A 16017-nucleotide genomic window follows, 5' to 3' on the forward strand; every position below is an offset into this window, starting at 1 on the left:
TTCAGATAGCGTCTGTCTCTTCTTATAGGTACATCCAGGAATAAAGTATCTCAGTCAGTTCAGTCGCTCAGTCATATCTGATTCTTCACGACCCTATGGACTGCAGCATGCTAGGCCTGTCCCATCACCAACTCCTGGAGTTTACTCAAACTTATGTTCATTGAGTCAGTGATGCCATCCAACCATCTCATTCTCTGTCATCCCCTTCTCCTCCTGCCTTCAATCTTTCCCAGCATCAGGGTCTTTAAAAATGAATCAGTTCTTAGCATCAGGTGGCCAAAGTATTGGAGTTTCAGCTTCAGCATCAGTCCTTCTAATGAATATTCAGGACTGATTTCCTTTAGGATGGAATGGTTGGATCTTCTTGCAGTCCAAGGGACTCTCAAGAGACTTCTCCAACACCACAGTTCAAAAGCATCAATTCTTTGGCGCTCAGCTTTCTTTATAGTTCAACTCTCACATCCATGCATGACTATTGGAAAAACCATAGCTTTGACTAGATGGATCTTTGTTGGCAAAGTAATTTCTGCTTTTTAATATGCTGTCTAAGTTGGTATTAGCTTTCCTTCCAAGGAGCAAGCATCTTTTAATTTCATGGCTGGAGTCACCATCTGCAGTGATTTTGGAGCCCCCCAAAAAATGAAGTCTGTCACTGTTTCCACTGTATCCCCATCTATTTGCCATGAAGTGATGGGACCAGATGCCATGAATGTTAGTTTTCTGAATGTTGAGCTTTAAGCCAACTTTTTCACTCTCCTCTTTCACTTTCATCAAGAGGCTCTTTAGTTCTTCTTCACTTTCTGCCATAAGGGTGGTGTCATCTGCATATCTGAGGTTATTGATATTTCTCCCGGCAATCTTGATTCCAGCTTGTGCTTCCTCCAGCCCAGCATTTCTCATGATGTACTCTGCATAGAAGTTAAATAAGCAAGGTGACAATATACAGCCTTGACGTACTCCTTTTCCTATTTGGAACCAGTCTGTTGTTCCATGTCCAGCTCTAACTGTTGCTTCCTGACCTGCATACAGGTTTTTCAAGAGGCAGGTCAGGTGGTCTGGTATTCCTATCTCTTTCAGAATTTTCCACAGTTTATTGCGATCCACACAGTCAAAGGCTTTGGCATAGTCAGTAAAGCAGTAGAACTCTTGCTTTTTCGATGATCCAGTGGATGTGGGCAATTTGATCTCTGGTTCCTCTACCTTTTCTAAAACCAGCTTGAACACATGGAAGTTCACGATTCACGTACTGTTGAAGCCTGGCTTGGAGAATTTTGAGCATTACTTTACTAGCGTGTGAGATGAGTGCAATTGTGCGGTAGTTTGAGCATTCTTTGGGATTGCCTTTCTTAGGGATTGAAATGAAAACTGACCTTTTCCAGTTCTGTGGCCACTGCTGAGTTTTCCAAACTTGCTGGCATATTGAGTGCAGCACTTTCACAGAATCATCTTTTAGGATTTGAAATAGCTCAACTGGAATTCCATCGCCTCCACTAGCTTTGTTTGTAGTGATGCTTCCTAAGGTCCACTTGACTTCACATTCCAGGATATCTGGCTCTAGGTGAGTGATCACACCATTGTGATTATACTGGGTGGTTAAGATATTTTTTGTACAGTTCTTCTCTGTACTCTTGCCACCTCTTCTTAATATCTTCTGCTTCTGTTATGTCCATACCATTTCTGTCCTTTATTGCGCCTATCTTTGCGTGAAATGTTCCCTTGGTATCTCTAATTTTCTTGAAGAGATCTCTAGTCTTTCCCATTCTGTTGTGTTCCTCTATTTCTTTGCAGTTTCTAAACATTACATTTTAAATTCCAAAAACCAAATGTGAAAATTTTCCATTTTCTTCACTCTTGAACATCAGTCCAATAAGGAAGAAGGAGAGTTTTGCCAAGGAAGTTGGTTAGATATCCAATGTTTACCATGTAGTCTCTTCAGTTCTTTCTTTTATGCAAGTTTATGTACAATCTTATCTTGTTCTTTGCCAAGGTTTTTTAGTTTTAAATCACAAAAATACTGCTTCCAAAAACTTATGACCACCTTGGTGGTGAGTGTTGATAACTGCTAAATGCTAACAGACAAATGCTGCTCCTTTCACATCTCTTCCTGCAAAAACAGAGCCCCCCTCAGACACCTGTTTCCTAATAAACACAACAGATAATGCAGCAAAATACTCAAGATTTCTTGGTTGACCTTCGAGGTTTTTTCCCTGATTTATTTTCTTTTGTACTAAGATCGCTGTGATAAACTGCTTTAATAAGAAACTTACCCACTTAGGAAAACCAGAGAGCCCAAACCATAAACCCAGCTGGAGTCAGAAGGACTATGAAGATGTCAGCAATAAGCATAATGTTCCCTTTCAGCAATAATAGATTGATCCTTCCCCCACTACCCCAAGATGGGTTTTCACATTGACTTGCTGTGCTTAACAATGTGAAAATACTCTGATCCCTGGGAATACATTTTCTGGAACACAGAAAATAAATGTGCCCAATTCTGAATTTTTGCCAATAGCTGAAATAACACAGAGTCACCAATTGCTAGTTGTCAGAACCAGTAGTTAAACTGCACCCAAGAACCTAGGATATTGGTGCTGTATTCTGATTTACACAGAATTTTATCGACAGGAAGAAAACCCAGGATATGTAATATAAAATTGTGTGGGTGTTAGTTGCTCAGTTGTGTCTGACTCTTTGCAACCCCATGGACTGAAGCCCAATAGTCTCCTCTGCCCATGAGATTCTCCAGTCAAAAAGACTGGAGTGGGTTGCCATCTCCTTCTGCAGGGGATCTTCCCTACCCCAGGATCAAACCCAAGTCTCCTGCATTGCAGGCAGATTCTTTACCATATAAGCCACAAGAGAAGCCCATAATATAAAAAGAGACATGGTCAAAATTACTCTATTTCATACACTTAATATCCACATAAAAATAAAAACTTCTAAATATTTTTGATGTAGAAAATAAAATGTATATCAAGCATTAATTTTTTTCTCTTTGAATTTTTTTTTTATTTTTAAGCATTAACTTTCAATGAGGTTTTCCTTTTTACCTCCATGATACAGTTTTTAAGATGAATTAAGTAAAACGTAAAGTGTACATATACATACCTTCATTAAATGAATGGTGACACATATATAAAGCATTTTCCTGAGAAAGTGCAAAGATGCAGAAGTTTTCATGTAGCGCTCAGACAACCTAACAAAGACAAAAGGTCCCCTGTGGGAGAGTTTGTCTTCATGCAAAAAAAACCTGGCATGAGAATAAGAATGCAACTCTTGGGGTTGGATTGGCTCCCCCTGAGCTCCCTTAAAACCCTGAAGTTTATTAGTGTCTGAATTAATTCTTCCAGTGATTCTTCCCAGAAATATGCAAACTGTTCCGGAGGGACATTTGGAGAAGTTGTGTTTATTCTTTAAAGCCATCAGCAGCATATAAAAGAGCCCTAGTTCTCAAGAACTGACCATGAGCGAAGCAAGTAACCTGAAACAGCCAGCTTTTCCAAAACTTCACCATACCGGGCAGACATAAAATCACTAAGGTCACTAAAAGGACAGCTGATTTACACTGTAATGCTCTCAAATGAAATATTTTTCATTAAGTTAAATATTTTTCTACATTTTAGAAACCACTTCCCATAGACACAGTCTTTCTTGTATTTCTGTATTTCTACCTCCATACACATTGGTTTTCTTTGAGCATGAACTCCCAAGTTTCTCAGCATTCATTCCTGTTCTCTATCAGAGATCTTAAAACCCTGAACAAAAGCAAGTATGAAATGGGGGTGAATGCGGGTGAATCAGAGAAGACTTCAAACTCTTTCATTTAGCTGTAAGGAAATAAGAATGCAATGCAATGCTGTTTGGTATATGAATGCTCCCAACATGTTCTTAAACAGCAGAAAACATGGAATGCTCAATTTGATTGAGAATTAACAGGAAAGCATTTCAACAGAGCAAGAGAATCACAATGTTGCTGTTCCACAATAAGTAAGTTATTTTAAAGTACACCTGACATTTTAAAGGTGTACAAATTCAGATGCTTTTAGAAACTTCAGCGCCCACAAAGGCAGAGTTTAGGAAGCTGAAGGCTGTGAACTTCTCTCCTGACTTAATCCGTGCTTCGTTTTGCATTCCTCACAGGTAAGCAGGCAGTGCCTAAAACAGAAGCAAAAATGTGGGTTTGTACTTTGACACTGGAAGCTCTAGTCTGAACACAATATTATCTAGAGATTTTTTAAAAAACGTAATTGATATATAGCTAATTTACAATGTTGTGTTAGTTTCCAGTGTACGCAAAGTGATTCAGTTCTCCATATACATATGTTTATACATATATTGTTTTCTATTATGGTTTATTACAGGATATTGAATATAATTCCCTGGGTTATACAGTAAGACCTTGTTGTTTATCTGTTTTCTATATAGTGGTTGTGCACCTGTTCATCCCAAACTCCCAGTTTATTCTCACCTCTCTCCCCTTTGGTAAGCGTAAGTTTGTTTTCTATGTTTTTGAATCTGTTTCTGTTTTGTAAATGAATTCATTTACATCATATTTTAGATTATTTAGAAGTGTTTTCTAAGCTAAAGTTCTCAAGCTTGTTTTTCCCAGGAATAGTCGGAGCTGTTTCTTGGTCTCAGGCTCCTGGAATCTCATCACCAGGAGGCCAATAACGATCTTCCTGTCCAGTGTTGTCAGCGTGTTGGGCTGCCTTTCAAACAAGAATGGGGTGTTTAGAGTCAGGTGTCCCCAACAGCAGTCCTATAGTACCACGGTAGAAATAACTGTTATTCACTGAGCACTCACTGAGTGTCATAAACAATCATTCCTATTCCTTACAACATCCCATAAGAAAATTCTGATCACCATTTTATACAGATGAGAAAACTGAAGATTTGAGAGTTTAAGAAACATGTCCAAGGTCACACAACTTAGTAAGTAAACAGAACTACTTTGGAACCTGGTGATTCTAACAGCAGAGGTAATGTGGCTAATTCTAGTCTTACTGCTAGTATCCCCTCATGAGCATCACAACTTATATTAATATTAAAGGCTCTGAGAAGTCTTGCAATTGAGAGTTCTGGTTAAACTTGTGTAATCTTGTGACAGTAGAAGCTGTGTCAGCTGATTAAGGCATTCATTAGACACTTGTACAATGCCTTGAACATAGTAGGTACTTACTAAATGTTTGATGAGCAAACAAAATAGGTAACTCAGTTAAATCATAATTATTAATGAAGTTGACTAGCAACAACTAAAACTTTGAATTTTTTTCAACATATCAATGTTAAAAACTATTTTAATATTACAAATAGTTGAATGACCTTTCATTTACTTTTTAATAGTTACCTTTATTATAATCCCTTAACCAAACAGAGTACAAACCTATTATGCCCTGGACCAAAACCAGCTCCACGCAGCTGACCTTCAAAGGAATGGAATTTACTTTGGCACACTCCTATATATGATGCTTTTCCAAGGCCAAATCCTAAGATACCAGCAACTGTAAAAGGAGGTTAGGAAAGATAAACAACTTAAATATTTGGAATCTCCTCCATTGTCTGCTATAACTTGCTTTATTAACAGCAATAATTCTTACATCAAAAGTACCTTACTAAATCAATGAACAAAAACTCTGGGAATGAAGCTCTCTATTAAAGAGCAGGATTGGGAACTAGAGATTTTTTGATCCCTTTAGTTTTGAACTGGAGGTAGAAGGGTCAGGTTACAGCAAGCCACGGTGATGCTCTGACACGGCAGCCAGAGGGCAGCCCAACTGGCAGACAAGTCTGTGAAGTCACCCAGGAAGGGAGAGGTGGACTTGAGTTGTGGCTTTGGGTAGCCTCCAAATCACTAGGTAGGAGACCCCTTAATTCTCTGTGTGGATGGAGTACGGGGAGCCACATTATCTTCCAGGCAGAGGAGGGAGTTCATGAGGCAAGACCATGGAAAACATTTCTAACCTGCTATTCCTGCCGGGAATGAGGTTTTGGATGGTAACCCAGAATGCATCTTGTGTAGACATAAAAGTTCTCTGCATAACCAGTGCAAGAAGGTGAAAGCCTAAGTTTATGGTAAACGTATATTAGAAAATGGGCTTCCCTGGTGGTTCAGTGATAAAGAATCTGCCTGCCGATGTGGGAGACTTAGGTTCAATCCCTGAGTTATAAAGATCCCCTGGAGGAGGAAATAGCAACCCACTCCAGTATTCTTGCCTAAAGAATCCCATGGACAGAGGAGCCTGGTGGACCGCAGTCCATGGGGTCGCAAAAAAGTCGGACATGACTTAGCAACTAAACAACAACATTTTCAGAGAGCCCCGATTTCAAAAGCTATTCATTTATCGTGTCCATTACAGAAAATATTTGGAAAAGATTGGCCGAAATAAAAATTAAAATCCCTTGTGGAGCTACTGTTCAGAGGCTCTGCTGACAGTGTCCTCGTGTGTCTCCGGCCAGGCCCTCCTAGGCCACGCTTTAGAGAGGACTAAGGTGAAGTCCCTGCTGCTCAGCTTTCTGTCAGTGTCGAATGAACTAAAATCCTGCGATATGGCAAAAACTGGAGACTAGTGTTTCAGAGAGGTTTACCTGGACATTCCTATCTCCAGTTACTATAAACACTTCCTTTTTATAAAAATGAAGCTTTGTTTTTTAACTTCTATGACTTACGTGCAACTTTAGGCAATGAACCAAATCTTGGATTCGCTGCTAAATAACCTAGGAAGTAATGTATAAATACATTATTATTTCATTTTATAACATTTAAATTAATGAAGGATAAAGAGGTCTTAATTTCACCTGCAAATTTAATTTCCCTTTGCCATGTAACCTAACACAGTCATTCATTCCAGAGAATAGGACATATTTGGGAAAGAAGTAAGGGGACACAGACTAGAAACGGTCAAAAGTCTGTATAAATAAATCCTTCACCAAAACAAAAATGCCAAATATTGTACCAAAGCCTGCCAGGAGGACCACAGAAAACTGGATTCTCTTCAGTTAAAACATTTACCAAATACCGACTCTTACTTACCATGATGGACCAGTCCTTGGGTGACAAGCATGCTTACAAGAGAAAAAGGCAGAGCTGAAAAACAAAAAAGCCCTTCAGTATTGGTATTTTGAAATTTGGCACCTCCCCTAGAGGTCAGGGAGAATTACTCTGTTTTTTTCTTCTTTGGCTGTGAGATCTTAGTCATTTGTTATTTTACTTATTTGACAATTTACTTATTTTACTTATAAACTTACAAACTTACAAACTTAAACTTTACTTATTTACTTACTTTATTTATTTTACTTATTTACTTATTTTACTTATTTGACCCCAATTTTCTTGGGGTCTTACCCAGGCACTCAACCTAATGCACAGCATTAATAACAAAATCTAGACTCCCTGCAATTCCATCTCCAACACCTATCATGTATCGGACTCTCATCACCACTACAACACAGGCATCTTCGCGTGTGTATGCACTGAGTTGGGGAATTCGGAAATTGCCGTTAGCTGTATATTTGGAAATTTTCAATCCTGCATAAAAGTTTAAAAAAACGACAATAAACTGCACACCCTGTTTAGGATAGTGCCCTGCTTTTGTCTTTTAATGCCATTTTGTTGTATGATTTGGATATGTTTATTTTCTGAAAATTACTACATTCGCAGTAAACATGGGCAAAGTTTAGAGATGATTTTTAAAAACAGGCACATTAGTCTAGCAAAAGCAGTTTCCAGTCAAAATGTGTCAAATGACTTCTTCCCAAAGCAGGGAGAAGTGATTATATATATATATTAGGATTATTATATAATACATATTATATATATATACACTATTTGATTTGGCTTAGTTGCTAGCTCTTCCTAGTAACCAAGACAAATCAAATAGCAACCAGCTTTTCCACTCAGATCTATCTACCTGATGGTAGGCAAATGGGTCATACTGTAATGTTAAACTACTAGGGGCTTAATTCACTTACTCACTCATGGGTTATCAGAAAATAATTTTTAGCAGCATAATCAGTCATCAGTAATGCATAGCAAATATCAACTTCTAAGCAGTGTTATTTCCAAAACAACTGATACTGGATTTCAATGATTTAAGAAATCAAAATGAGTATTTCAAAGTAAAATTATCTCTATGCCAGCAATATTGGGACTATATCTACAGGCTCTAGTATGACATTTTCAAATGACAAGTCATGAATTTTTAAAATTAGATGGGACTTTAATGCAGTGCCTGAATTCACACCCTTGTCTTATATAAAGCAGGCCCAGAAAGAGAAAGAGACTTGGCAGAAAAGGTTATTTCAAGACACTGTAAGGGAAGTATTAACAGGATGCTCCCACTCTTCATTCATTCCACAAATATTTAACTGGTTCACATATTTTTATATGTGAAGCACTGTGTTTGGCTCTGGGAGGGAGCAATGAACCTGAACTTGATGAAGGTTAGAGTCCAGTGGAATTGTAGAAGGTCTACTCTTTCAAGAAATTCTAAGTTAACACTTGGTTCACTTTCTCAGTCTTATGAAGGAAAGTGTTAGGGGTGAATCACTTTTTGCTAAGGAGCGTAAGCAGCTCCTAAATCAGATATTGTCCCTACCCTTAAAAAGGTCTCAATATGGATTTAAATTCCAAACAGCCTCAGATACCAATCTTCTTCCCAGAATTATGCAAGATTCCTGCTCAAAGAAAAAAAAATCATTACCATAATTCTAATATGATATTAGGCAGTTTATATGAGGCAGCAAATACAGTGTTAACAACGATCAAGAGGGATGGGATTACCTCTCTTCCAGAAACTTTCTTCTTGACATTCCCGGATAATCTTTGAAATCTCTGATCTGTGGATGTGCAGTTTTGATTTTGGACAAAACAACAGACTCTGCAAGGGAAGTTACACGATGAGTTGACTGAAATCATCAGAAAAGCATCTGTTCTATTTTCCCTCGAGGAGGGCAAGGAGGTCTCTTCCCTCTGGTCTCACAGCGTGTGTGCCTTAGATCCTGGCTGCCAGCACTGAGCAATAGTCAGTTTCAGCCAGTGCTTTCCAGATGCAAGCGCTGGGTGAACTTGAGCAAGAAAAGAATTTTTCTGAGACGCAAATAGTGATCCATGGTCTAGCGAGCATGAAGCAGATATCTGGTCAGAATGCGTAACTGCTGAGGCCACATTTTCTTTTTTAAATATTTATTTAACTAGGCTGCACCAGTTCTTAGTTGTGGCATGCAGGCTCTAGTTCCCTGAACAGGGACTGAACCCTGGCCCCCTGCATTGGAAGCTCAGACTCTTAGCCACTGGACCACCAGGGAAGTCCCCACATTTTCTTCTTACTTCTAGCCTCTGCACGCAGTCACTTCCCCTGCAATGCTACTCACTCCCTGGGTTGTAATCTTTTGTTGTTCAGTGACTCATTAATTTTTTTATTGTGGTAAAATACCCATAATAGTTACCATTTTAACCATTTTACTTAAAATTTTTTTTTCATACTCTGGTATACTTTATTTTTTAAAAAATTCTATATTGAAGTATAGTTGGTTTACAAAAATGTGTTTAATCATTTTAAAGTATACAATAAAAAACAATTAAAAATATATTAAAAGTTTTTTAAAAATAAAAAATATAAAAATAAAAATTATACAATAAATGGCATTAAGTATATCTATAATATTGTGCAGCCATATCTATCTAGTTCCAGAACTTTTTCATCACCGTCAAAGGAAATTCCATACACACTGAGGAGTCTCTCCCCACTCCCTAATCACCTAGCAGCCACAAATCTGCCTTTTGGATCTGACTATTCTGGATATTTTGTACAAACAATATCATACAGCATGTGACCTTGTGTGGCTAGATTCTTTTCCTCTGCATAATGTTTCAAAGGTTCATCCACGTTGTAACATGTATCTGTATTTCATTTCTTTTTATGGCTCAGTAATGTTCCAGTGCAGGCACATAACACATTCTGTTTATCCATTCACCCGCTGATAGACACCTGGACTGTTTCCATAGACACCTGGACTGTTTCCACTGTCGGGCTATTGTGAATAATGCTACCGGGAACATTCCTGTACAAGGTTTTGTTTTCTGCTCTGCTGGGCCAGGTTGTAACTATGTGTTTAACTTATTGGGGAACTGCCAAACTGTTTTCCACAGGTGCTGCACCATTTTACAATCCCACCAACAATGTATGAGGTTTTCAATTTTTCTATATCCTTGTCAACACTTGTTATTTTCTGTTTTTGTTCTTTTTTTGTTGTTGTTGGTTGCACTGTGCAATTTATGGGATCTTAGTTCCCTTACCAGGGGTTGAACCCGAGTATTTCTTTTTAAAAATTAGCATATTAAATACTTTTAATATAAATTATTTAATTTGTTTAAACTAAAAAACTAAATTGTTTCTGTTTTTGATTGGGTCATGCTAGTGGTTGTGAAATGGTGGTTGTGATTTGCATTTTCCTAATGATTAATGACATTAAGCATCTTTTCATCAGATTTTTGGCCATGTGTATATCTTCTTTGGAGAAATACCTATTTAAGCCCTTTGCTCATTTTTTAATTAGGTTGTCTTTCTGTTGCTGACTTGTAAGAGCTCTTTATATATTATGGATACTAAACCTTTATCAGATACATAATTCATAAATAATTTTTCCCATTCCGTGGATGATTCATTTGTTTTTTAGAAAACAAGCCTTATTGAAAATTTTCCTTAAATCACACTTATATTTCCTTGTTTGTGAATTACTTATGTAGGTCCTTTGCCTTTTATCTCTTGGAATTTAAGTGATTTTCTTGTTGAGGTGCAGGTCTATGGCTTTTGAACTTCACCCTGTTGATTTTGCAAATGTTCTTTTTGGACTTTCTGTAGTAGACGTCAGTGTGAATGGTGATTACCATTTCTCACTTGCCCCCGGGCCAGGCACTGTGCCAAACACTTTACGTGCGTGATGGTGAGGTACAAGGGTCCTGTGGTGCCGATGCCTTCAGGGCTCTGCCTACCACCCGAGCAGGCAACTCCGCTCTTCTTCCCTACAGCTCCCCGCAGGGCGGCAGGTGGAAGCGGTGGTCAGGGTGAGCCACAGCAACCGACGGAGTGGCTCTTATGCTCCACTTATGTTAGCTCAGCAAACACTCCTCCTTACCCCAGTGTAAATATTTCTTCTTGGTTCTGCCTGTGGCTGTGGCAGAAATAAGCATCTCTCTCCTTCCCCTCCCCTAAACACACACATATGCAGGGTCAGGGAACGTGACGATCACAGTTGCTCTGAGTCCTGCAGTCAAGATTGAAGTACCAGCAGAGAGTGTCCCCAGGGAGCTCTGGTGAGCCTTTTCTGCAGAGCCATAAATGTTTTATGGTTCTCCATTTCACAGAGGCAACTTGGGTGTCTAGATTCTTTTCCTGGTGACATGATATCATTTGTCTATTTGCCTCTCCTAAACTTTGCTCTTAAATATAATCTCCATAACCCATTTTTAGCTTGAAAAATTGACCTCAGAGAACATGAACTCTATTTACCCATCACAATACCTTCTCTTTTCTTCACTCATGTGTCCCCAAGACACATAATCTTCATTCTCAACAAGCTGAAAAACTGTGCCCCAGTTAACACTTGGGTTCTCAATCTGATGACTAATTCAATAGTTAAGGGCTCTGCCATCTCAAACAGTAACAACTGTCAGCAGCGTGTCCTTAGCATGATTAGCCTTGGTAACAGAAATGTAAAAAACATGCATCATTGTAGCATTCTGTTAGAGTCAACAAAGAGTTTCGCTCTGCTAAAGGAAACCTCTTCAGTCACTGACAACCTACAACAGTTAGTTAAGTTGAATTCTAAACAGGGAAGAGTAAAGAAAAGATTTTGTAAATAAAAGTCTCCTTTTCAAGACAGCCAGAAACATACTTTCCTTCTCCGTTCTATTTTCCTTGAGCCTATCCTACAATTTGCCAGGCAGAGAAAAGTAAGACAACTGATCAAGGATGAGGTTTAAGGGGAAGTCCTGTATGATATTCCTCTTCAGATGGCAGACTTCAAATTATAAGTACATACCTGCTTGCTTGGTGGTGGCAAATGGGGACCTTTTTCTTGGTTTTCATGTGTGGACACTGAAGCCATGATGAGCTTGCCTTTGCTTCTCTTCTAGTTGAGTGGACGCAGCTTCCTTGTTGACCCACTATCTAAGGAAAGTAGAAGAGAGTTACCATGCAGTGACTGAACATTTATGTCAACCATAAAAACACCCTTAGGATCAACTCCCCTATTTGGAAAACTTACTTTCATTTTGTCATTAATCTTAACTTCCAACCACCTGCAAACTCACTTTCTAATGCTCCTTCCCCAGCAACACACACACACACACTAACAGACCAATGGTGACAGATCAGAGGTGGAGTGAAATGAGATGTCAAAGAAGGCACAGTGAACTGTTTTACAACCTATAGTGTTAGTCAGTTGGTCGTGTCTGACTCTTTGTGACCCCATGGACCGTGTAGCCCACCAGGCTCCCTCTGTCCATGGAATTCTCCAAGCAAGAATACTGGAGTGGAAGCTCCAGAGCACAGGCAAGGTCTTGGAAGTGAGTGCGGTAAGGGGATCACGGTAAGGGCTCCAGGGGGGTCACCGGAGCGATCTTCTATAGGGGATCTTCCCAACCCAGGGATCCAACCTTGCTTTCTTGTGTTGCAGGCAGATTCCTTATCATCTGAGCCACCAGGGAAGCCCTTAAGACTTATAAACTACCCTAAAAAAATTTCAATTCATTACAAGGTCATTAGCTTACACAAATATTTACTGAGTGTCTATTATGTGCCAGACCAAAGGATACAAAAGATAAGAGGAAATCAATACTAAAGTAACTCACAGTCTACAGGGAAGACAGGCAGTTATACAACATGTAGAAGTCTTCCCTAGAAGTAGGCACAGGGTGCTGAGGAAGGAGAGGAAAGAAGGCATGTTCGTTCTGGTTAGGTCTGAAGACACCAAAGACTAAGACTCCTGAGCTTTCAAGAAGGCCTGTGGAGAGTGGATGGACTCCAGAGGCAGGGAGACCAGATTGGAAAGTGCTATCATAATCTAGGGAATGAAGTGAAGAGCCAAGACAAGTGAAGAGCCTGAACCAAGACACTTGTGGGAAGGCTAGAGATGACAATTTTGCATCTGGAAATGTTGGATTTGGGTGCCTGTCGGGGGATACATTGGAATTAGCCATTAGGGATTAGAATATTTGAGGATTTGGGTCTAGAGTTACAGATGAAGAGTAGGCTGGAAAGATCATTTTGGAAGTTGCCATCTCGGAGATGACAGATAAAGTAGGAAACAGGAGTAAAATTGTGTAAGAAGAATACTGGAGAATGTGAACATCGAGACCAAGGGAATATCAACAGGAGGAAAAACAACAACAGGCCAAGGAGAGGACTGAGAAAGAAGCTCTGATACAAAGAGGAAAGAGAGTCTGAGGAAGAAATGAATCATAAGTATCACGTGGCTGAGAAAAGCAGTTTGGCAACAACGGGCATAGTCCAGGTGGACCATGAAACCTGCCCAACCTCCTGCCTGTCAACGGGCCACTGCCCTCTGCAGGTCCGGACTCCATGACAACCACTGACTTCCATGCAAAACGAACATATTTTCATACACAATTCAGTTTCCTACTAAGCTGCCAGGAATATCAGCCAAGGGGATCCGTACTTGACCAAGTTTCACTTTAGGTGCTTGACGTTATTGTAGAGGGAGTATGATGCCCTAGGGTGGAAAGTCTCGGAATCAGGAAGACCTGAGCTCAGATCCTGACTACTTGGTAGCCTGGCTTTGGGGCAAGTGACTTGAAGTGTCTGTGCCGCAGCTTCTCAACTGCCAAGTGTAGGCAATGGACCTTAACGGGCTAGTATAAGGATGAGGGGTGAGGTCCACAAGTCGACAGCTCCACACCCAGCACACAGTGAGTGTGTGAGCAGTAAGGGGCAGCTGTCAGAACCCTGAGCACCCTATTTCTTGAGGACCTCCAGGAAGTCTTTGCTGACATAAGGCCAAATTAGATTATCTTTGCCTAGTTAGGCCATTGCCTCAAATCTGGAAGCAAAAACACTCCAACTGGGCTTTGGTGGTCAAGTCCCCTCACACCCACTTAGTCTTCAGTCCACATCTAAGCTGGGCTTCTCAGGGTCTTGCCTTAAGATGCAGCCCCCACCCTACGCCCAGATCTGGTTTGGGGTCCCTCTGCTTCTTTAGCTGTTGAGGGTGGGGTGTCAGAAGTCCTGACAGGTGGGCAGCGGGAGGGACGCGATCGGCAGGATAGGGGGTGGGGGCGTGTGATCGGACACAGCCAGGGCGGGTCCCTGCACTTTCTGGTAAGGGAGCAGAGGCGGGGAGTTGGGGGGCGGGGGGGAGTGGGGGGGGGGAGGGGCGGGATCAGCTTGCAGGAAATTGCTGCCATCCGGGGTCGCATCCGGAGCCGGGCCAGAGGGGTGGGGGTGTAAGGGGCGATTCTAGGCTAAGTACCACCATCCTGAGGACACCAGAAGTCATGTGGTCAAAGAACGCCACCCCCTCTCGCTAACGCACCCGCTGTCACCCCCCAAGAGGGCACACCCGCGGGGCTGAAGATCGCCTCGCAGTCCGCGTCTCCCTCGCGCGCCCAGCCAAGCTCGCCACCCTGTGCGGCCGCGGCTGCAGCTCCGACGCTCCGGCTTCCCCGGTGCCCGCGCCCGCCCCCGGCGGCCCCCCGGAGCCCTTACCGTGGTCCCCTTACCGCGCTCGCTTCCAGGACCTCGCCTGTGCTCTGGAGCTTCCCTCCGCCTCTTTCTTCCCCTCGGCTCCGCCCCCGCGGCGCCCGCCCTCGCTTCCTCGCGTGAGTCATTCAACAAGTACACCCCATCCCCCGCCTCGCAGTCCCTTTCTCTGTTGGTGGCCTCACACCCACACACAACTGCCCTGGCTGAAACCCGGCTCCTGCTGGAATCTCCGACTCCACCCCAAGTCTTGCCCAGACACCGGTAGATTCTACTGAATACTTCCTCGATTGCCTTTCAGATAACTCCTTTCCTCCCAACAAAAACAGCGACAACCATTTATTGAACACCCTCCTTGGACCAGGCGGCTACTTCCACTTATCTGCAGGCTTGTCTTTTCTTTTGCAGTGTAATTGGCATGACGTTACATTAATTTTAGGAGCTCAACATAATGATTCAATTTTATATACGTTGCAAAATGATCACGCAGTAAATCTAGTTAACATCCCTCACTATTTGTAGTTACCAAAAAAAGTTACCCCACCCCTCCCCTTGGATGAGGATTTTTAAAATCTCCTCTTTTAGAACTTTCAAATATGCAATATATATATAATATTATTAACTATAGTCACCATGCTGTGCATTACATCCTCGTGACTTATTTTATAACCGGAATTTTCCACCTTTGATGCCCTTCGCTCATTTTGCAGATCCCTATGCAATCTTTTCTACACCTCTTTAGGGTGAATACTATTTTGTGCATTTTATGGACCAGGCAACTGAGTTGTGCAAGACCACACTGGTTGTTCAGTCTCAGTGGTGTCTGACTCTTTGCCACCCATGGACTGCAGCACACCAGGCTTCCCTGTCCTTCACCATCTCCCAGAGCTTGCTCAAACTCATGTCCAGTGAGTCGGTGATGCCATCCAACCACTCCTTCACCATCTCCCAGAGCTTGCTCAAACTCATGTCCAGTGAGTCGGTGATGCCATCCAACCATCTTGTCCTCTGTTGTCCCCTTCTCCTCCTGCCTTCAATTTTTCCCAGCATCAGGGTCTTTTCCAGTGAGTTGGCTCTTTGTATCAGGTGGCCACAGTATTGGACCTTCAGCTTCAGCATCAGGCTTTCCAATGAATATTCAGAATTGACTTCCTGTAAGATTGACTGGTTTGATCTCCTTGCAGTCCAAGGGACTTTCAAGAGTCTTCTCCAACACCACAGTTTGAAAGCATCAATTCTTTGGCACTCTGCTTTCTTTATGGTCCAACTCTCACATCCATACATAACTGCTGGAAAAACC

The 16017-nt window shown here is 41.3% G+C and overlaps 1 protein-coding gene across 4 annotated transcripts; it reads right to left on the reverse strand.

Annotated features, from left to right (window-relative positions):
• Window positions 1-3386: 3386 nt before the first annotated feature.
• OCIAD2 (OCIA domain containing 2) lies at window positions 3387-14835 on the reverse strand. Of its 4 annotated transcripts, none has more exons than XM_070458037.1 (7): window positions 14738-14835; window positions 12040-12167; window positions 8780-8876; window positions 7031-7084; window positions 6667-6714; window positions 5384-5501; window positions 3387-4155 (listed from the first exon to the last, which is right to left on the reverse strand). In XM_070458037.1, exons 2-7 carry the CDS (start codon window positions 12103-12105, stop codon window positions 4074-4076), a joined length of 465 nt encoding a protein of 154 aa, XP_070314138.1. In that variant the 5' UTR covers window positions 12106-12167; window positions 14738-14835; the 3' UTR covers window positions 3387-4073. The 4 variants fall into 4 exon arrangements, with proteins under 4 accessions (XP_070314138.1, XP_070314137.1, XP_070314139.1 ...); XM_070458036.1 differs by having other exon boundaries at window positions 14724-14830; XM_070458038.1 differs by having other exon boundaries at window positions 12040-12163; window positions 14724-14800.
• Between the last annotated feature and the right edge of the window lie 1182 nt (window positions 14836-16017).

The sequence above is a fragment of the Odocoileus virginianus genome, chromosome 29, assembly GCF_023699985.2.
Source record: "Odocoileus virginianus isolate 20LAN1187 ecotype Illinois chromosome 29, Ovbor_1.2, whole genome shotgun sequence".
Lineage (NCBI taxonomy): Eukaryota > Metazoa > Chordata > Mammalia > Artiodactyla > Cervidae > Odocoileus > Odocoileus virginianus.

What these genes read in the sequence shown, in the direction of transcription:
- OCIAD2 (XM_070458037.1), bottom strand. Translation starts at nt 12,105, where the DNA reads ATGGCTTCAGTGTCCACACATGAAAACCAAGAAAAAGGTCCCCATTTG. An exon ending in TGCCACCACCAAGCAAGCAG is followed by an intron (nt 8,877 to 12,039) that starts GTATGTACTTAT and finishes CTTCCCTTGCAG; the next exon opens with AGTCTGTTGTTTTGTCCAAA. An exon ending in TTCATTGCCTAAAGTTGCAC is followed by an intron (nt 5,502 to 6,666) that starts GTAAGTCATAGA and finishes CTCCTTTTACAG; the next exon opens with TTGCTGGTATCTTAGGATTT.